Source organism: Grampus griseus (assembly GCF_964374135.1).
Source record: "Grampus griseus genome assembly, chromosome: 14".
In the NCBI taxonomy this organism is placed as follows: Eukaryota; Metazoa; Chordata; class Mammalia; order Artiodactyla; family Delphinidae; genus Grampus; species Grampus griseus.
In genome coordinates this window covers 37342381-37361897 of record NC_139008.1, presented here as the reverse complement: position 1 = coordinate 37361897, position 19517 = coordinate 37342381, and the positions used below count along the sequence as shown (strand labels likewise).

Here is a 19517-nt window from a genome sequence, read left to right as displayed (position 1 = left end):
CAGCCTTTATTTTGCGGACAGTCACCACGCACTAGGTGTGCCCTCCATGGGTGGCCGCTCAGCCCCATGGTGGTCCCCAACTGGCCTCCCGGCCCGTGGCTCACCCCTCCCCTCACTGGTCACTCTGGAAGATGCTGGTGGGATGACACCGGGCTCAAGGCCGGCTCTGTCTGGTGCAGTGTCCACCCTCTCAGGAGAGGGACTCCAGGACACCCAGCTGCACTGGAAACCAAGACCTCAGTGCCTAATTCAGCTGCATCTCCCCTGAGGACAGCGACAGGCATCTTTCTGTCCATCCTGGGCAGCCTGGTGAGCCCGATGCCCACTGTCCTGCAAGCCTCCCCTGGGAAGCTCCGTGCCAGGTGCAAATGCAGGGATATGGCTGGGTACTCTTGACCCCTGGGTCAGTGAGGCCCCTTCCGGGACAGCTCTCCGCCCAGACCCCGCAGCCTGCCCGCACAGACTGCCCAACACGCTCTTGGTGGGGATCTTGAGTTTTGGACAGCGGGCTTCAGAATGCCTGAGACGTGGACATTCCCATGCTGCTTCCCGGCATGAGGGCGCGACACACCCGGTCCATACTGTGCCTTGATTCTTGAATCCATTGTAGAAAACAGTGATCAGAAATAAAGGTGCAGGATGAGGTGAACTCGGAGCGAGAGAGGATGCCCATCTGTGAGCCCGGCTCCTCACGGCCCCTCGTCCTCAACAGGTGGCTGCAGGTGGGCGAAGCTTAGGAAGACCTGCTCCAGCGAGATCTGGCTCACAGAGTAGTCATCCATGCCATACTTCTCCTTGGCCTTCTCCAGAACACCAAACACCTTTGGAAGCAGAAAAGCCACTGTTAACAAGGCAGGGCCTGGCTCCTCAGCTGGTCTGGGACTCCTCTGGCCATAGGGGATGGTAAGGTCACCAGAGATCCTACCCCTGCACGGGGTGAGCAGGCCCCAGCACCAGGCTTCCTCCTGACTCTTCCCAGCTCAGAGTATGACCTTTGGGCAAGATGTGTTACCTCTCTGGGCCAGTCTCCTTTTTTGCACCATTTTTTTTCCAACTCAGATATCTGAGGTATAAACCCCCAAACCTAGCAAATACTAGGGTGAGTGTTAGAGGAGAAACTGGAAGTGATTCCTCCTTGGAAACAGCTGGCTGGAGAAGGAGCAACTGCTGGAGGTCCAGTGGGGCCCAAGCTCACCTTCGCCCAGCTGAGGTCATTGCCAGGCAGGTGGTAATGGACCATCCCTTGGTGCTCATCTTCCAGGACGCTGCCTGCACAAAGGAGAGACCGTGTCCCCCTGAGGGCTGGGCTGGATGGTCAGGGGAGGGCGGCCCAGGCCCTTGGAATTGTAGCCCTTGTCCCAGGGGTCAGGGATGGACAGACGCACAGATGACCTCTGCACAGCAGCACATACCTGGGAAGGTCAGGTCCACGAATGCCTTGAACTCTTCCAGGGCCTCCTGCTGCCTGTCACTCCGGATCTTGGCCCGTAGGGAGTAGCCACTGCCAAACTTGCTCTTGAGGTGCTGTGGGCTGCCCAGGCACTTGAACTGACCCTGCACCATGATGGCCAGCCGGGTGCACAAGGCCTCACACTCCTCCATGCTGGGGAGAGGGAGTGGAGGCCTGATATAGCACTGGGGAATGCTGATGCCCACCCTCCACATCAAAAGCTGTGCACATGGGAAAGTACTGATGCCCAGATCAGGCTGTTCCTGATTCCCATACTCAGGATGTGGCCCACATGGTAGAGCCTAGGGATTCTCCTCAGACTCTTCACCAGATGCTGACAGGTCTTCTGTCCACCCAGCCCCTCCCGGCCCACCCCTCCTACAGCCCCGGTCCTGGCTTTACCTGTGGGAGGTGATGACGATGGCCTTTCCAGACTCGCGGGCCCTTGCCACGGTGTCCCAGAGCAGGCGCCGGGCCACGGGGTCCATGCCAGTGGACGGCTCGTCCAGGAAGATGACTGCTGGCTCTCCAAGAAGGGCAATGCCGGTGCTGAGCTTCCGCTTGTTGCCGCCGCTAGGGCAGAGAGGGTGCAGAGGAAGGCAAGGCGGATGATTAGCGTGGGCTCCCCGGGTCCCAGCACAGGACTGGGCCCAGTGATGGCAGAGTGTCTCAGGTGAAGAAGAATGAGGTGAGCATGCCTGGAAAGCCCACTTCATAGAGTAGGAAGCCCTAGAGAGAGCTGTGCCCAGGGGGTCGGTCCACAGCCCCACACAGAGCAGTAACACCACCTGTCTGCATCTAAGGGGGCCTGACAGGGGGTCCTGGCTGTGCCTCCAGGTAGCAGGAACCTGAGGGGCAGCCCCTCTCATCTGGACCTGCCTGGGCCATGCTGCCAAATCCTCACTGATCCTGGAATGATGGGTGGGAGCTCCAGCCCCTGACCCGAGTGCCCCTGGCTCTATGGTAATGGAGAGCCTGACTCCACCCTGGGAAGGCCTGAGGTCACTGAGGCGGGGGGCAGGGCAGGGGCTGGGACGCAGGCGCACCTATACGTCCTGACCAGCTTGTTGGCATGCGGCTCCAGGAGCAAGCCCCGCAGCGTGTTCTCCACGCAGGCACCGATGTAGCACTCGGGGACACCCCGGAGCCGGGCGTACATGACCAGTGTCTCCCGGCCCGTCATGTGGTCCAGCAGGGCATCAAACTGGGGGCAGTAGCCAATCCGCTGCCGCATCTGGGGTTGGAGCACAGCCAGGAGACAGCAGGTCAGAGGGTTTCTCTCAGGCGATCTGTCTAGGGTGGTCCCTCAGTTGGTGCACAGGCCCTGGCGGCCTCCCACTGCCAAAGTTTGCCGAGCAGCACTTTGTTGGGGTTGCTGGAGGGGCTCGGCTGGCTCAGTGGCTGGGTAGGCACCGGGACCCAGACTGCCCCCCACCCAGGGGTCAGAGACAGGCCAGAGACCAGTCTACCCCGGGCAGCACAGGGGCAGACGGGTGCAAGAATGCATTGATTATACAAAGTGACCGTATCCATGCAATGCTTTACAGCTGACAGATACCCGTTCATTAGACGCTTGACAAACATCTAATGTGTGCTGGGACCTTTCTTTTTCCTCCTCTGTTAAGAGATGTTTGCTGGCAACACCTTTGGGGTGGGGTGTCACCTGGGCAGATGGCATGGTAGCTGGTCTTGGAGCAAGTGGCTACGTTCAGCACAGCCAGGATGCTGCGTGGCAGGCCTCCACCTCCAGCCACATTCGGCAGCTGGTGGGGACAGGCAAGCCTGGTTTCTGTGGATTCCAGAGATGTGGTTTCTTTTCTTTTAACCTCTTTGGGGTTCTTAGACTTCCGGAATCTGTTCTTAATTGGTCTGGGAAAGTTCTTGGCCATGACCATGGCAGTTACTACCTTTCCCCCCGTTCTCTCCTTTCTTGCGGGAACCAGATTAAACGTATTTCAGGCTTCTCACCTTGCCTCCATTTCCTAGATCACATTTACCGTTTCCTCTTCCTTGCATATAATTTCAATCTTGTCTATTTCTTTGAACATAGTAACACAGTTGTTTTATAATCTGGGTCTGGTAATGGCAAATCCAAAGTGGTGGGCTTGTTCTGCTGTGGAGCCCTTGTGTCTGTGGCTCCAGCCACAGCACCCTGTCTGCTTTGTTTGCTTTGCTTGTGCACTGCTCACAGGCCTTGAAGCACTATGTGAGGGGCTCTTGGAGGCCTAGGATGAAAGCCTTCCTGCAGAGAGGGTGTGAGCTGCAGTGTGGGGGCAGAGCCACCTGGAAGCCCCTGCTGCCAGTTCAGGAGATGCAGTCATTCCCAGGCACAGGCATCTTCTCTGTTCCTTCCCCTGCCCTGCTCAGCACACGGGAAACCGTCCATGCAATCCCCGGGGGGTAGGGAGAGCAGGAGGGTAGCCTGCTTCATCCTAACCTACAGGGGTGGCCCTTTGTTTCTGCCCCATACACTCGATAAGGTCCCTAAACCAAGTCACTGGGACCACAGCGCCCTCTGTGCAGGGGCGCTCCGGTGGAGCCTCTCGGGGCTTGCAGATTGCGGAGGTTTTCACCATGCCTCGGGCTCTTAGATGCTCTTAACCATGTGGTTTGTCATTAACATTTTATCCTGCTTTTGGTTCTCGGTGGAACGCCTAGTTTGAATAGCCCAGAACACCATTATTATAAATCTACGCGCACAGACTAGAGTTCTTTCCAGCGGGCAGAGTTCTGTGGGTGCCACTCTGTGCCCAGGTCCAGAGAAGCCGCTTCTCTGGGAGGGACCCGGTCTCGGCCCGCCTGCCAGGCCTGGTCCCTTCTGGCCGAGGGGGCTGTAATCTCCTCAGTCTTCTCCTCATCACTTGCTTACCTTTGGCCATGGTCACTGCCTTGTCCTGCTGTCCATGAACCATGAGCCAGAGACAAGCCCCATCCCTACCTCCCGGGTGCCCTTCCTCTTGCCTCCCTGGCTGTACCCACCTTCCCGATGTCAGAGCTAATGCTGTAGCCCCCAACAAAGGCGTCCCCAGAAGTAATGGTCTCCTCCCCGGTCAGCATTTTGAAAGTCGTGGTTTTGCCGGCTCCATTGAAACCCAGCAGGCCGAAGCACTCCCCTTTCTGGACTGCGAGGGAGACCTTGTCCACGGCGAGGAGGGGTGCTCGCTGCTCATACACCTGCACAGTGCCCGGGAGAAAACACAGCTGTGGGGAGGCCTGAGGACAGCCGGGAGCCGGCTGGGGGGTAGACCCGCGGAGGGAGGGCCTGCCTCACCTTGGAGAGCTCCTTGATAATCAGAGGCGTGTCCAGCAGGGAGTCCAGGCTGGGGGCCAGGATGCGGTTCCTCTCATCCACCACATCCTGGTCTTCAGGAAGCGCCGACGTCCGGGTGTACACTTCTGTCTGTTCCAGAGAAAGACCACCAGGGTGAGCTCCCACCAGAGCGGTCCTTCCCCATGGGAGGAAGGGCTAAACTACTCACCCCAGCTCAGCCCCACGTGTGCCGACTCAGACCTCCCACAAGGAGAGCTGGGCAGCTGTAAGGGCTAACATTTGCCTTGAGGAGACACAAACTACCTGAGGGACAAGGACGGTGCAGGACTCATGGAGAAAACCACGAAACCCCTTTTCTTAGAAAAGTCATAATACCTTAGCCCCAATTAGCCCTGTCCATCCAATGTTGTTTCAACAGGTTTTGTTTGTTTAGGGAGAGAATGTATGTGACAAACATGAGAGCGCCCCAGTCCACACGCCTCCACTGAGACCGTGGTCCCTGAGGCCCCAGGCTCCCTCGACTCCATGGCTTCAGGGTCTTGGGACAGAGAGCCCCTGGGGACGGTGAGGCCGCAGCCCCTCCCAGGCTGTGAGCGCTGCCGGTGGACGCGCAGCCAGGCTGTGGCCAGTGCTGAGGCCCTCCCTGTGTGGTGGCCTCAAGGAAGCCCAACCTCGGTTGGAGGGCGCCCAATGCAGAGCAGCCAGAGGCCAGACGGGGGCCCCAGAACCACTCACCAGCGCCCGCCTCCTCTGGAAGGCACACAGGCAGGCCTTCAGCCTCCACAGCAGATCGGTCTCAATGAGGAAGAGCAGGGTGAGGTAGGCAAACCCTGAGGTAGCCATGGAGGTCACGAACCTGCCAACCCCCGGAGTGCTCCATGCATAGAAGTTCTCCTGGTACTGGATGTCTATGCAAGCAAGGGACAGGGTGCTGTGCCCATGCCCTGAGCGCCCCTCCCCTCCGGGGTCCCAGCCCACGACCCTCTCTCTGGGACCGTGAGGTGCCTGCGCTCAGCCCCCAGGGTGGAGGATGCGCTGGCGCGGGGCCCACTGGGCTTCCGAGGGTGTGTCACTGCCACACGGGGGCCCCAAGCATCTCCTGCGTTTTGGTGGCTTCACCATGCGAGGTGGCCCTTGTGCCTGTGATGGGGGACAGGCTGTCCCAAGAGAGGCCTGGACACTCACTGTGTTTCCGGCAGTAGTGGACTGCCACTTCGGAGGAGGTGCAGTACCTCCTTGTCTCGTAGTTCTCGTAGAAGCTGCTGACCGCCATCCCCAAACAGTGGTTGGGCAGCACCAGGAACACGCGGTCCAGGGTTCTGGAAAGTTCTTCTAACTTGACCGCTGTGGGGAGGAGGCACAGACAAGTCAGCGCTGGAGGACACACCACACCTGCCTCCAAGAACAGAGCAATCGGGAAGGGCAGGTTTCCGGAGTTCCCTGCATAGCCAGCTGTGCCTCCCCCAGGGATCAGGCACCAGACCTCCGGGGCAGCACCTCTGGCAGGCGGCCCCACCAGCCTGCCCGGTGCCCCCATCTGGGCCTCCCCCATCGGGCTGAGCGGCTCTGTGGGTGCAGGGATGGGAGTGCAGGGAGGTGGTCTCCTGGCTCCCACCTGGGATGCGCATGATGGTGACCACGAGGAAAGTGGCGATGCCCGACAAGATGTTGAATATGGTCAGCCTCGTGTAGGCAGTGGCCGCCCCCGAGAAAAAGAAGCTCATCAGGTACATGAGGGGGATGATGGCCCAGCCATAGAGCATGAGCAGCAGCAGGGCGTCGGCCACGTGGCCGTCCTGCGTGAAGGCGTGCACGTCGAAGGCTTTGAACACCACCTGCAGCAGCACAGACAGGTGGCCGGCGTGCCCTCAGGGGGCGCATGAGCCCAGGCCCATCAGCCCCTCTGGCCTTGTCTGCCCCCCACCCACCTCCAAGGCTCTCCTGGCATCCTCCCTGAGGAAATAGGGAGCTGTCCACCAGGGCACCTGCTCCAGGGACCTACCTACCGAAGTGGGGCAGAGGCTGGGGGTGTGCAGACAGGCGAGGGGGGCTGCCAGGGCATTCCCAATCTCCTCCCACAACGGGGGCTGAGCTGCCAGCATGGACCCCAGGCTGGTTTCAGTCCACGCAGGGTCCCCAAGGCAAGCCCCCTGGACACGTGGGTGAAGGGCCCCAGCACCATGCAGCTCACCAGCAGCAGCAGACTGGGGACGAGGAAGGACATGAGGTCCCACAGCAGAGCCGAGAGCCAGAAAGTAGCCACGTGGACTCCGCTCACAAACTGCATGTGCTTGGCCTGGATGGCCCTCTCGCTGACCGCCAGGATGGAGAACGTGCTGGACAAGAACGCCATGGCGAAGAGCAAGTTGAGGGCGATGTCGAATCCCTTCCGGCCCCTGTGGGGGTGAGGAGGGGGCGCACCGACAGGTCAGGGACAGAGCACAGCATGTCCGGGAAGGTGGGGGTATCAAGTGCTGGGTCACTACTGTCCAAAGCAGGTGATGCAGTGGCCCAGCCACTAAAGGGTTTAAGGGAGAACATGAGAGCCTCAGGGTCTCTGCACCAGGAAAATTCCATCCCCCTGAGAACAGCTTCTCCTCTGGACATCCTATCCCCAATGATGGCAGTGCCACTCTCCCAGTTGCCTTCAATCTGTCCCCGTGCCACCCACTCCCACAGACCCTCAGGTATGGATCTGAGACCTCCACCTCGCTCTCTCTGGCTGCCCCAGTCAGACCCGCTGTCGGGCACAGCATCAGGGTGGTGGCCGTCTCCCCGCTCTTGAGTGGGCAGGACCCTCAGGTGCCAGCAACATGTTCCAGAAACCAGCGCTGACAGCATTATTCTTCTGTAGCTTAAAACATCCCACACCATGAAAGGTTCAACAAATGGTGCTGGGACAAATGGATGCTAGGTACTGAGTGAAGTGCTAACACAACGTGGATGAGGCTCGAGAGTGAAAGAAGCCAGTCATGAAAGGCCACACACGTGGTATCTGATTCCATCTACATGAAATGTCCAGGACAGGCAAATCCACGGAGACAGAAAGCAGACTCCTGGCTGCTTAGAGTTGGAGGAAAGAGGAATGGGGAGTGACTACCAGTGGTCCCGGGGTTTCTTTCAGGGATAATGAAAACGTTCAATAAAATTATATTGTGGTGATGTCTCCACGACTCTGAATACACTAGAAACTATTCAGTTGTACACCGTGAACAGGTGAATTGTATGGCAGGTGGATTATATCTCCTAGAGCTGTTACAACAAAACAAAAACTCCTGTTCCTTGTCCACTGTCACCCTACTAAGCCCAACTCAGCCTGATCCCCAGCATGGCGAGAACAGAGGACCGCCGCTGTGTCTCTGCTTCCGTGGTGGGGACGGGAGGGAGCAGAGGGGAAGGGAGACACTAGAGGGCCAGGGCACAGTCTAAAATGGGAAGTGGGGATGAAGCCGCCCCCCACTGATTAACTGCCCTGAGGTAGGATGATTGTTCTGAAATTCATTGATTTTTCCGGCTTCCTCTGGACAGTCCCCAGAGGTCTGGGGACTCTGCAACGAGGAAGAGGGAGAGTCCCACACACATGATGGTGTGACAGGCCTAAGGACAGAGATGCCCAATGGGCTCCCTGACTCGAGGCCACCGAGGGGCAGCAACACACACAACAGCTGCGTGCTGCAGCTTGGACAGGAGCAGACACTCGGATCCCCCAGGGGCAGTGGCCAGCAAGAGCTGGGTGCAGATTTGGGAAGAGGGCACGGCCCTCCAAATCCTCAGGAGTCTCCCGTGGGGCCTGGGTGTATGGGGGCTGTGGTCTCACCAGCTTATCTGCTGTCCAAGGGAAGGCTGAGTGTGGAAGGCCGAGAAGGATGTGGGGCAGGAGTCCCCAGCCAAGAACTGGGAGATTCCTGAGGGCAGAAACAATGTTGTTTTTACTGCCATGGCCCTTGGGGGTCCCTGGCAGTGCCCGAGGTGGTCAGGCCTGGTGCGGGGTCCCGACCTGATGGGAGCAGGGTCCTGACTGGGCTAGGCCAGGTCCTGACCATGCGGGGATGGGGTCCTGAGGGGCGGGGGGACAGTGCACATACTCGTTGAACTGATCCTTGGCGGCCTGCAGGGCACTCCGGGGCTGAGGGTAGTTGGAGACCATGATGGAGGCCTGAGGGCCGCACAGCAGCTTGAACAGAAGGTTGTCCACGATGGCCAGTGCGGTGGCCGGTGAGTGGTACGCCTGGTTGTTGAACAGGGCAGTGACCACCGTGCGCTCGCCCACGTCTCTGAAGGATGCCGCCACCAGGCACCGCTCGTTAAAGCCGCCCCCCTCCACCGAGGCCCTGAAAATCAGGAACTCCTCCAGGTCACCTGGGGGTGGGCAATGGCAGAGTCAGCAGCGTCCTGCGTCCCCCTCTGAGGCCCTGCTCTGTGGGGCTCTGAAGGGCCGGAGGAACAGCAGAAAGGATGCATCACCTTCCACCCGCACACTGTTCACGGACCATGGGGCCACGTGGTGGGAGCAGCAGGACCTAGGGCTGCAGGTCTCGGGGGGGACACCCCCATAGCCACAGGAGCTGAGTGGCAGGGCAGGCTCTTCCTTCTCCCCCACAAACCCCCTGTTCACACACATACACACACTAAAGGGCCTCTCAGAGATACAGGCCCGGACCTGGGCCAGGGTCAACGTGGCAGGAAGAGGCTGGATCAGGAGGAGGTGAGGATCCAGAAGTCAGAGCTGTGGAAACCTCTGAGCGGCCTGAAGGGCGAAGCTCCCAGTCAGGTGCAGGGAGGGGTGGCCCTAGGTGGGCTTGGACCAGCCCTCAGGACCACGGGGGTGGGTGAGGGGCTACCTCCAAGGGTGCAATTACACTGGACTGTCCCTCTATGTCTCTGTTTTTCCAGTTTTCATAGAAGGAATAAGTACCCTTTTTTTTTTTTTTTTTTTTTTCCTTTTTTTGCTGTACGCAGGCCTCTCACTGTCGTGGCCTCTCCAGTTGCGGAGCACAGGCTCCGGACGCGCAGGCTCAGCGGCCATGGCTCACGGGCCCAGCCACTCCACGGCATGTGGGATCTTCCCGGACCAGGGCACGAACCTGTGTCCCCTGCATCGGCAGGCGGACTCTCAACCACTGCGCCACCAGGGAAGCCCGTAAGTACCCTTTTATAATCATAAAAAAAAAAAAAAAAGAGTTTTTAAAAAGAGTGGCCTGAGGGAGAAGGCCCTGGGAGAAGGAGCTGTTCTCTTGGCACACGAATGAGCTCCAGCGAATCTCCACTTCACATCAGATTCTCTAGGCAGTTGGGTTCTGGGCAGCCCATATGCCTGGCATTCTCCTGCAACCCAAGGGCAGCAACAGAATCCTAATCATGCCAGGCCCGTCACTTTGCTCCTTAGCTGTGGCACAGAGCAAGTGGGGGTTCTGATGGGGGTGGGGTCAGCTGCCCGAGTGACCTTGGGGGCATTCAGTTCCACTAGCTCACGAGCACACACTGCCCAGCCCAGAGCTGGCCGCGCGGCTGCAGGGAACCAGCATCTCACACATACTCATTGCTCCCGCCTTGCCTCTCACTCAGCTGTCGCCTGGGGACAGCAATGACACCCACACTGTGGGACCCCAGTGTCAGCAAGGGGACAGGGACCCGTTGGTGAATCCTAATGGAGACAGTTATAGAGGCTCCTGGCAAGGTTTGCTGTGGCTCTTGGCACACAAGGAAAAGGGTCAGATGCGTTAGGTGCAGCGTAATTCACCCACAGTAAGGTGCTCAGGACTGAAAGTCCCCACGCTCCATGAGGGAGCAGGCAGTCTGGCCTTCCACACCCTCTCAGGCCCGGGCATCTACGGTACTGTTCTAAATCCCTGGAGCCACCACGCACCATGACAGCCCTGAGATCTTCACACCAGGCTGAGTGACAGCCAGAAAACAAGATGGGATGGAATGGGGGTGACAAACAAGGTGCCCACCACTGTCAGTAGGGCTACTCAGGGCCCTGATCGCTGGCAGGCCAAGCAGGGACTCCGGCTGCAACAGCTCCTTCTGGCAGCGGTGCCCCTGGCAGTGCCGGCCTGCTCTAGGCCGTTGATACGGTCGACATTTTCCTAAAGAGGAACCTGACTCCTGCCAAGATTTTGGAACCATCAGCGTGCTGAACCTCAAAGCTGCTGGCCAGGAAGTGGGAGGGGAGCAGAAAAACGTGAAAAACTTCAAGCATATTCCATTTAACTAGAGTGCGATGCCTGCTCTAAAGCCAGGGCAGTGTCCAACTGCCACCGCCAGGGACACGAGATAGTTTCAGTTTTAGGATGTGGTAAGAAAACACCATGTCACATAAGGCATATCGTGACCGTCCTCTCAAACAAAAAAAGGTAACGTAAACATTGCTGAGGTTTTACATTTCATTTGTAAATGGTCCTGAAGAATCTGACTTCTGTAAATGACTGCCTGGACATAGTTTAGCCCTAGAGACGTGGACTTTTGTCTTCCTTTGACTCAGGGCAAAGATTTTCTCCCCCAGGGGACACCTGGCAATGTCTGGAGTGGGGTGATGCCAGGAATGCTGCTAAGCAAAGAACCACCCCAAATGTCCACAATGCCTTGGTTGAGAGGCAGGCTCTGACAGCACAACTTGGGCCCCAAGCCGCCTGGGGACACCCCTTACCCAGCACCTCTCGAGGTTCCTGGTCCTCAGCCTGCAGCATGTCTTTCAAATGCTCTGACAGCTGCTGATCCAGCCGAGAGGTCCCGGGAACCGAGAAGGGCACGATGGTTCTGCCATACTCGGCCAAGGTCAGCTTCAGGAGGGGGTCATCGAAGATCTCGGAGGAGTAGTTGATGGCCAGGAGGGCCAGGGTGATGCATGTCAGAGGGACCAGGACCTGGGCCGTTACCATCTTCCACTCCCGCCAGCTGTATGCGGCCTTCTTCAGGAACATGGCCCAGAACTGCTGGCAGTGGAGGGCCAACTGCGACAGAGGGGATGAGGGTGATACAACCGCCACCACAGAGCCAGTGCCTGACCCCGCCCTCCAGCAGCAGGCACGGTCTGCACATGAGCCAGGGCTTCTCCTGGGGCCCAGTCGATGACATGGAAGACCCACAAGAACACATCCCCATAGGTCCCAAATGGGCCCTGGGGGTCTCACACCAGCTGTGGCGGCAGGGCAGGCACTATTCCACCATGGAAGAAGGTTAAGGGACCCTCTGCTATCCCAGAGGGGAGCTGAGGCCTCTGCTTTCCCCATGCTCCTGGTCAGAGGACTCTGGCCAACCTCACAGCAGAGGAAATGGACAAACCTGCCCCCACTGCCTATATTCCCCACGCTCAGCCCTTCACTGTCCTCTAAGTGCAGGTCAGGCCGGCAGGGACCAGAGCCCAGCTCCGCCATGTGCTGCCCATTCGACCTTGGCCCAGGCCTCAGCTTCCTGTCTGTAAAACGGGACCGGTGCTGCCCTCTGTCTCACTGGGTGCTGGGCACATAGCAAGCTCTAAGCTCTCGGTACACGGGGTACTGTTAGCCTTATAAGCAGTGTTCACCCTTATTTGTGAGTGGCCAGGTTAGAACAACGAGAAACGACAGGTACTCGACTAAAATGTTCCAGGTTTTCCTTCTGCCTGCCAGCCCATGGGAGCACGAGCTGTAATCTGCCCTCTTCCCAGAGTGCTGACCCTCCCTATGCTCACATCTGCCCCCGCGGCCTCTAACTCATGCAGTGCTCGAGGTCGCGCAGTCTCACCCCGGTGTTGAGCCTGACGGCAGTGTTCTCCTCAATCAGGGTGCCGACGCCGTCAGTCGGGTCCATCATCCCGCACAGGTGGCTGTCCACAGCCCAGTCACTCGCCCGCCTCTCGTGCTGGTACTGCAGGGCAGGGAGCTGGATGGCTTGGATGTCCATGCTGGTGTCCACCAGCTTACCGACCCTGGTCGAGACATGGAGGCCCAGTCACAACTCAGCTCCTCGGGGAGGGAGAGGGGCAGCAAAGGCGGGCGACTGTCAGGGGCACTAAAGCAGAGCGCCATCTGCTCCATCAGCTGGGACTTCATTTGTTCATTCACTCATTCATCGATAAGTATCTCCAGGACACCAGCTATGGCAGCCAAGCAAAGTCCAGGAGAGAGACAACTAGACAGGGCCCTGCCCATGAGGGCCTCCTGGTCTGCCAGGGAGACTGATCGAAGTCAGCATTTATAACCCGGGCTTTCCAGAGGGACAGGATGGGGCTTGAGGCACGATGGCAGCACCAGGAGGGCTTGTCACAATACAGGACACCGTGGCTCGGGGTGCTCACTGTCACTCTGAGACCAGGGAGCAGAAGAGTGTGTTCCAGAAGGGGCAACACTGGGACAGGTGCGACAGAGACGGGTGCATGGAGGGCGGGTGGGTGGTAAGGCTGCCAGGCCTTGTGGCGGAGCCTGGTGTTGGCGCCGCACCGAAGCCAGGGAGCCACCCGACTCAAACGGCACTGTACTTATAGTCACTTATCCTGTTGCCTCCTGTAGGGTATGCGATCCTAAAGGAAAAACATCTATCTCACAGTTTTTGTATTTCTTGTTCTTAGCACTATATCTGCTAAATAAAGCATTCAAGCAATGTTTGACCAATGTATTAACCGTCTGGAGCTCACCCCGTAGTTCTGAGGGGTGAAGGCTAAATTCCACATCTTCATCAAAGATGGAAACACACTCCGGGATCATTACCTAGACCTGAGAGGAGCTTGGCCAGCCTGATGCTGCTGAGGTGCTCCCGGGAGGGGCCCCAGGGAAGATGCCAACACACTCACAACGTGGGAGTGGAGTTTCCAGTGATCAGAGCTCGGCTGCTCTGCTGTCTGAGTCACTGCGCGTGTCAGGAACCTGGCTGAGTCTGTGCAAGTGTTAATATATAGGGCTGTGATGTGAACTCGGGTCCTGACAGCCGGCCCACTGCCCTGCTGCCCACCCCCCCAGGCTGTAGGTCCACCTCAGATGGGTGTTCCAGATGACTATCAAGGGGATTGCTTTATTATCACACTTCAGAAAAATCATCAAGGCTGAGCCCTAGACAGATGCAGACGCACGTTTACTTACCGCAGGAAGACTTCCTCCATGGTGGTGACAGAGGCCCCGAAGCTGGCGATGCCCAGCTCCTTCTGCTTCTTCTCCAGTTTAGCAAAAAGACTTTCAAACCTGAAGAAAAAGACCGAGTGATGAGTCACTTCTCAGTGACTTTCTAGATAATTTGTTTCTAAATAATCACCTCTGTGCTGTACGGGGGAGGAGCAAAGGAAGGTTAGCTCCTTGAGATGCCTTCTCAAAAAAAAAAAAAAAGTTAGGCTTTGTTCTTCCCCTGCACACCCTTTCTCCCCCCATGTAACATTTCTTTTTTAATAATCTTTTTTTTTTTTGGCCATGCCGCACAGCTAGCAGGATCTCAGTTCCCCGACCAGGGATTGAACCCAGGTCACAGCAGGGAAAGTGCTGAATCCTAACCACGAGACCACCAAGGAATTCCCACACATAACATTTTTTGAGTATGTTGGCCTATAAGGCACTCTTCGATACCTATACACCTACATGAAATCACAAAGCAAACCAAAAGAAATTGATGAATATTCTTTTACTTATTGGGTAGGGAAGTACTTTCTAAGAAGAAATAACAAAGGAAAAGATATAACCCATTAATCCCATCTGCAGGGGGAAAAAAATCCCACAAAATTAAAAGGCAGCAACAAATCAGAAAATGTTGCGACACAAATGGTTGATGTTAATACATAAGCCGTGAACATGCAACACGCAGAAGAAGCGACGCTTATAGCCCAATAAGCATGGGAAGCGGTCAACCTCCCGCCAGCAGGAATGGAAGAAATACAAAATGCCAATTACGTGTGTGTGTGCCACTTTCACCCATTAGATACACAAATATTAATAAGAAATTTTACTCAAAGTTGGCAACTGTGGAGTAAATGGACACTCCCCTATGCTGCTGCTGGGGAAGTCAAACACATCACCTTTCCAGAAGTGAATCTGGTAAAATTTACCCCACTATTGGGAATCTATTCTAAGGGGTCATTGGAGATGTTGACAAAGATTTTTCTAAAAGGATGTGCATTAGCACATTTGTGTGTGTGTGATAACAGAGTAGGTGTAAAACAAATTATACTATATCTAAGTCAGAGAGGACTCCCCTGGTGGAGCAGTGGTTAAGAATCCGTCTGCTGGGCTTCCCTGGTGGCTCAGTGGTTAAGAATCTGCCTGCCAATGCAGGAGACACAGGTTCGAGTCTTGGTCTGGGAAGATCCCACATGCCGCGGAGCAACTAAGCCCGTGCACCGTAACTACTGAGCCTGTGCTCTAGAGCCCGCAAGCTACAACTACTGAAGCCCATGCGCCTAGAGCCCATGCTCCACAAGAAGAGAAGTCACCGCAATGAGAAGCCCATGCACCGCAACGAAGAGTAGCCCCAGCTCACCGCAACTAGAGAAAGCCCGCACATAGGAACGAAGACCCAACGCAGCCAAAAAAAAAAAAAAAAAATCTGCCTGCCAATGCAGGGGACTGGGTTCGAGCCCTGGTCCAGGAGGATCCCACATGCCACAGAGCAACTAAGCTTGTGCACCACAACTACTGAGCCTGCTCTCTAGAGCCTGCGAACCACAACTACTGAGCCTGCGAGCCACAACTACTGAAGCCCGCATGCCTAGAGCCCATGCCCCGCAAGAAGAGAAGCCGCTGCAATGAGAAGCCCGTGCACCGCAACTAAGAATATCCCTTGCTAGCTGCAACTAGAGAAAGCCCGCGCACAACAAAGACCCAACACAGCCAAAAATAAATAAATTAATTAATTAAAAAAAAAATGAGTCAGAGAACACTGTCGTGATTAAAACAACATTTCTCAATCCAGATTGCAGCAAGATTAATGTACTTTTAAGTCTTCTATTCCGAAGTTTCTGAATGTGACTTAAAGAGTTTGTTTTTTACCTCCCCACACCAGGAGTCTGCTCTGTTTATGAGGCCTGTGTTCATGACTCAGATTCTGAGACCAAGTAGACACACGAGTTCACAGCTGCACACTAACCCTGAGTGGCTGCAGTGTGAGGAGTGAGCCTCGTGCCGAGTGTGGATGGCACCAGGGCACTGAGTACCCTGTGATGAGCCACTCTTCTCCCTCTCGGGTACAGCCCTGATGCACAGGGAGGCCTGGCACCCTGGGCCCAGCAAGCAGATTCACTGGATACCGACCATCACAGGCCCAGGAACTAAGAGGTGCCCCTGGCCAAGCCACACAGGTGCAGGGCGGGTGACTCTACACACGGAGTCCTTAAGGCCCCCTGAACCTCCTTCTCAGATCTGTACCTGTGAGTGCTCTGGGACACACACGTGCCTGTGCTTGGTCTCTCTAGGATGTGTACCTGTCCGTGCTCTCTGGGACATGTATGTACCTGTGTGTGCTCTCCTTGGGAAGAATGAACGACAGCTCTGCTCCGGCACTGCTCTCCAGGGTGGCGTTGGGGACATGGTGGTGGACCAGCCGGGAGATGCCCTCGGGGTTGCAGTGAGGCTCCTTCACCAGCGTCATGTGGTAGCCTGCGCCTGGTACACCCAGGAGCCCAGTGAGGCTGCATCCCACTCTCCTCCTGGCCCACCCAGGGCCCCGGGCTCCTGCAGGTCAGGCTCCTGGGAAAGGGGCTGCAGAGCTGGGGCAAGTGAACTGGAATTGATGCATCTCAGGGCACCTCAATACTGCCCTGAGGGTCTCACCACCCCACCTCCACCCGCTGGGGAGAGATGCTGGAGGACCTGGGTTGCTGAGCATGATAAGGAGGTGAAACCAGAGCTGGACTTCAGATGTCAAGTCTCAGATACTGGGGTACAAATTGTCCCCAAAACCCCTTCTCCCTGCTTTCTCAGTAGCAGAACCTAAGGGCAAAGGCCACTCTCTTACAGCCTCCCCCCAGCCTGATGGTGACCATACTAGGTCACCTTCTGCTTTCAGGGCTGTGTGCTGGTCAGAGGAAGCTGCAGATATGAGGGGTGCAAATCCTGGGGTGTCCTGGGGGTGGGGTGCTGGTCTTCTGTATTGGCTCCTTCTGCTGGCGGGACATGGATGTGACCTGGCATGCCAGGACCATGTTAGACCATGAGTTGTCCTCGAGATGGGAAGCCATGCTCATACAGCAAAGATGGGGCTGACTCCACGTGCTGCCCACCAGCCCTAGACAGTGCCGTGGGCCCCTCACTTGTTTGGGAGCTGCAAGGCTGGAGAGCGGGCTTGGTCTCTGCAACGGCACCCCTGCTCTTGGTGGCCCTGGCACTTGACTGCTAGTCCACTGCTCAAAGCTGAATGATGCTCCAAATCAAGACTACCTGCTTCATTCCTTCTTCATTCTCCCAGGCCCCTCTGCCTGGGGCCTCAGGTCTCTACCCACAGGTAGCAGAACAGGATGTCTAGAGAAGGCCTCTCTCTGCTTGATCTCAGGGGTCCTTCGGGAACGTTACCAGTGGATACTTTCTCCAGCACACTGGGCCAGCAACGCTGACCCCACACAGAATGGAGTTTCGGCTGCCTGCCCCGTTGCTTGCCTGTGGCCGCTCACCATATTTCTGCTTCAGGAACAGAGATGACCCGCAGCACTGCAGCTCCCCCTTGGCCATGATGGCGATGCGGTCCCCCAGCAGGTCGGCCTCATCCATGAAGTGGGTGGTCAGCAGGATGGTGTGGTCACTTTTGTGCTGCTGAAGAAGGTCCCAGATGGCCCTCCTGGAGATGGCGTCCATGCCTGAGGTGGGCTCGTCCAGCATCAGCACCTGGAGGGCAGAGGAAAGGGCTTGTGATGACGGCAGAGCCACGTCCTAGGCCCAGGCTGCTGTGCTGCAGGCCCCGCCGCCCCTACCTTGGAGCCTGCGATGAGGGCAATGCCGATGGAGAGCTTGCGCCTCATCCCCCCGCTCAGGAACCTGCTCCGGGAGTCCCCCTTGTCCTCCAGACTGAGGATGTGCAGCATGCGTTTGACTTCTTCAGGGCACTTCTGGCGTGACAAGCCTTTCAGCTGACACAGGAGGGGACAGAGATCTGGCAGCGGCTTCTGATGGGAGGCCAGCCCGTCCAGCTGGCACTGGAATGGTGCTGTCTCCGTCCCTCCCCAGGCTGGATCTCGTGTCCTGACACCCACCCACCCCACAATTCACGAACGCCTCCTCGGAGCAGGTTCAGTTTGCTGGGAGGCTAAGGGCTCACATGGCTGCCCTGGGGACCCGAGCATGTAGGTGATGGAATAACCACGACGACCCATGAATCCTGTCACCTGCCAGCTCACCTGAGCATAGAAATACAGGTGTTCTGCGACAGTCAGGTTGTCAAACAAGACGTCATGCTGCGGGCACAGGCCCAAGCTCTTCCGGATCTGAGCCATATCTTGGGAGATTTCATACCCACTGATATATGCCCGTCCACTGGTCGGGGGAAAGAGACCTAGGGCCGAGCAGAAGACCCCGGGGCTCAAGTTCAGCGCGAACATCCTCCAGTAGCACGAGGAGTGCTGAGCTTCCCTGGTTCACACGGTGTGCACCCTGCCGTGTGGGTCTCCGGAGACAGAGGAGGGTGGGGGATGTCCACTGCCAGGATGTGTGGCTTGTAAGGAATGAGAGAGGCGCATCCCCCACGCTCTCCGAGCCCAGGTCCTACTCGAGCCTGTTCTCAGGGAGGACAGGACGACCGTTAGGGCTGGGCTGGCTCATTCAGGACGACTTTCTAGGAGAGTGGGCTCGGGACTAAATCAGCGTGGGTGGGGCCGCGTCTGTGTGGCCTGAGAGGCTCCCACCCTGTTCCCAGAGCCCCTGGGGCTCCACTAGCTATCAGCACAGCAGGGGGAGGACAAGAGCCACCTGAGGGCACAAGGCCGGGGCAGCCTGAGGTGGCCTTGAAGGAAGGGCCTGGAGGTCAGGGTAGGGCATGAAGGCTGGGCCCCTCACCAGTGAGCATGGAGAGGGTGGTAGTCTTCCCCGCGCCGTTGTGGCCCAGCAGAACAGTGATCTGGCCTTCATACAGGTTCAGGTTCAGGTCTCTGACAGCTGCCTTGCCCTTGTTCCCCACTCTGAACACCTGCAGGAAAGGCAGAGGGTGGCCCCAGACTTCAGGAGCCCCTCACTGCAAAGGGCCCTTTCTACTCCCCTCTGGAATACCCATCCAAGCGTCTGGGGAGGAGACCACGCCCAGTACCACCAACCATCGCACAGAGAGGCAGGAAGAGGACTGAGAGGAGGCCCCGCTGCTTCCTGCTGCTCTCCGCCCCACCCCAGGTCCACAGCACCCAGGTGTTTTGGTGTCTCGGCAGGACTAGAAGGCCCATGACGCCCAGGCATCATATACGGCGAGCTCAGAGAGCATCCACTGCAAAGCTGGTCAGAGGTTAAGTGGGGCAGCACAGGTTGCTGACTTGACCCTGAGCCTCCACACTGGGCCCTGGGGACACAGCCTGAGGGATGGCTGGTGCCCAGGAGAGCCGGTCAGAGGGCAGCCACAGGAATCCAGGAGAAACAAGGCCCAGAGGATGGTCTCCGCCCCATGACCCTGCGGTCCCCATCCCCATAGGTATGGCACCTTGGACACGTGCTTGATCTTGATCCCGGCTACCAGGTCCTCTGGCTCAGCTTCAAAGTACTCGGTCCTAAGCACTTTCTCAGGATCGTCTTCCTCCTCTTTCCCTAGAACTGTCCTCGGGTGTCCGCACCAATATGAGGGCTAGGATGGAAATCAGAAGCTCTCAAACAGCCAATTCACGTCAGTTCATTTTGTTTGCGACAACCAACTGACAAGCTAGAGCAGACAGTA

General features: G+C 57.3%; 1 protein-coding gene across 1 annotated transcript in view; it reads right to left on the bottom strand.

Annotated features, from left to right (window-relative positions):
• The window catches only part of LOC309832916 (phospholipid-transporting ATPase ABCA3), a 44514-nt gene continuing 24997 nt past the window's right edge, over positions 1-19517 (bottom strand). Inside the window, exons 11-31 of the mRNA XM_082670965.1 lie at positions 19287-19427; positions 18659-18788; positions 18004-18158; positions 17581-17736; positions 17284-17494; positions 16129-16279; positions 13778-13876; positions 12447-12630; positions 11371-11674; positions 8807-9080; positions 6913-7117; positions 6337-6556; positions 5907-6065; positions 5457-5629; positions 4722-4850; positions 4430-4624; positions 2497-2684; positions 1853-2023; positions 1413-1603; positions 1196-1269; positions 1-821 (exon numbers count right to left, since the gene is read on the bottom strand). Coding sequence (XP_082527091.1) covers positions 690-821; positions 1196-1269; positions 1413-1603; positions 1853-2023; positions 2497-2684; positions 4430-4624; positions 4722-4850; positions 5457-5629; positions 5907-6065; positions 6337-6556; positions 6913-7117; positions 8807-9080; positions 11371-11674; positions 12447-12630; positions 13778-13876; positions 16129-16279; positions 17284-17494; positions 17581-17736; positions 18004-18158; positions 18659-18788; positions 19287-19427 — 3642 coding nt within the window. The 3' untranslated portion in view covers positions 1-689. The remainder of the gene's footprint in view (positions 822-1195; positions 1270-1412; positions 1604-1852; positions 2024-2496; positions 2685-4429; positions 4625-4721; positions 4851-5456; positions 5630-5906; positions 6066-6336; positions 6557-6912; positions 7118-8806; positions 9081-11370; positions 11675-12446; positions 12631-13777; positions 13877-16128; positions 16280-17283; positions 17495-17580; positions 17737-18003; positions 18159-18658; positions 18789-19286; positions 19428-19517) is intronic.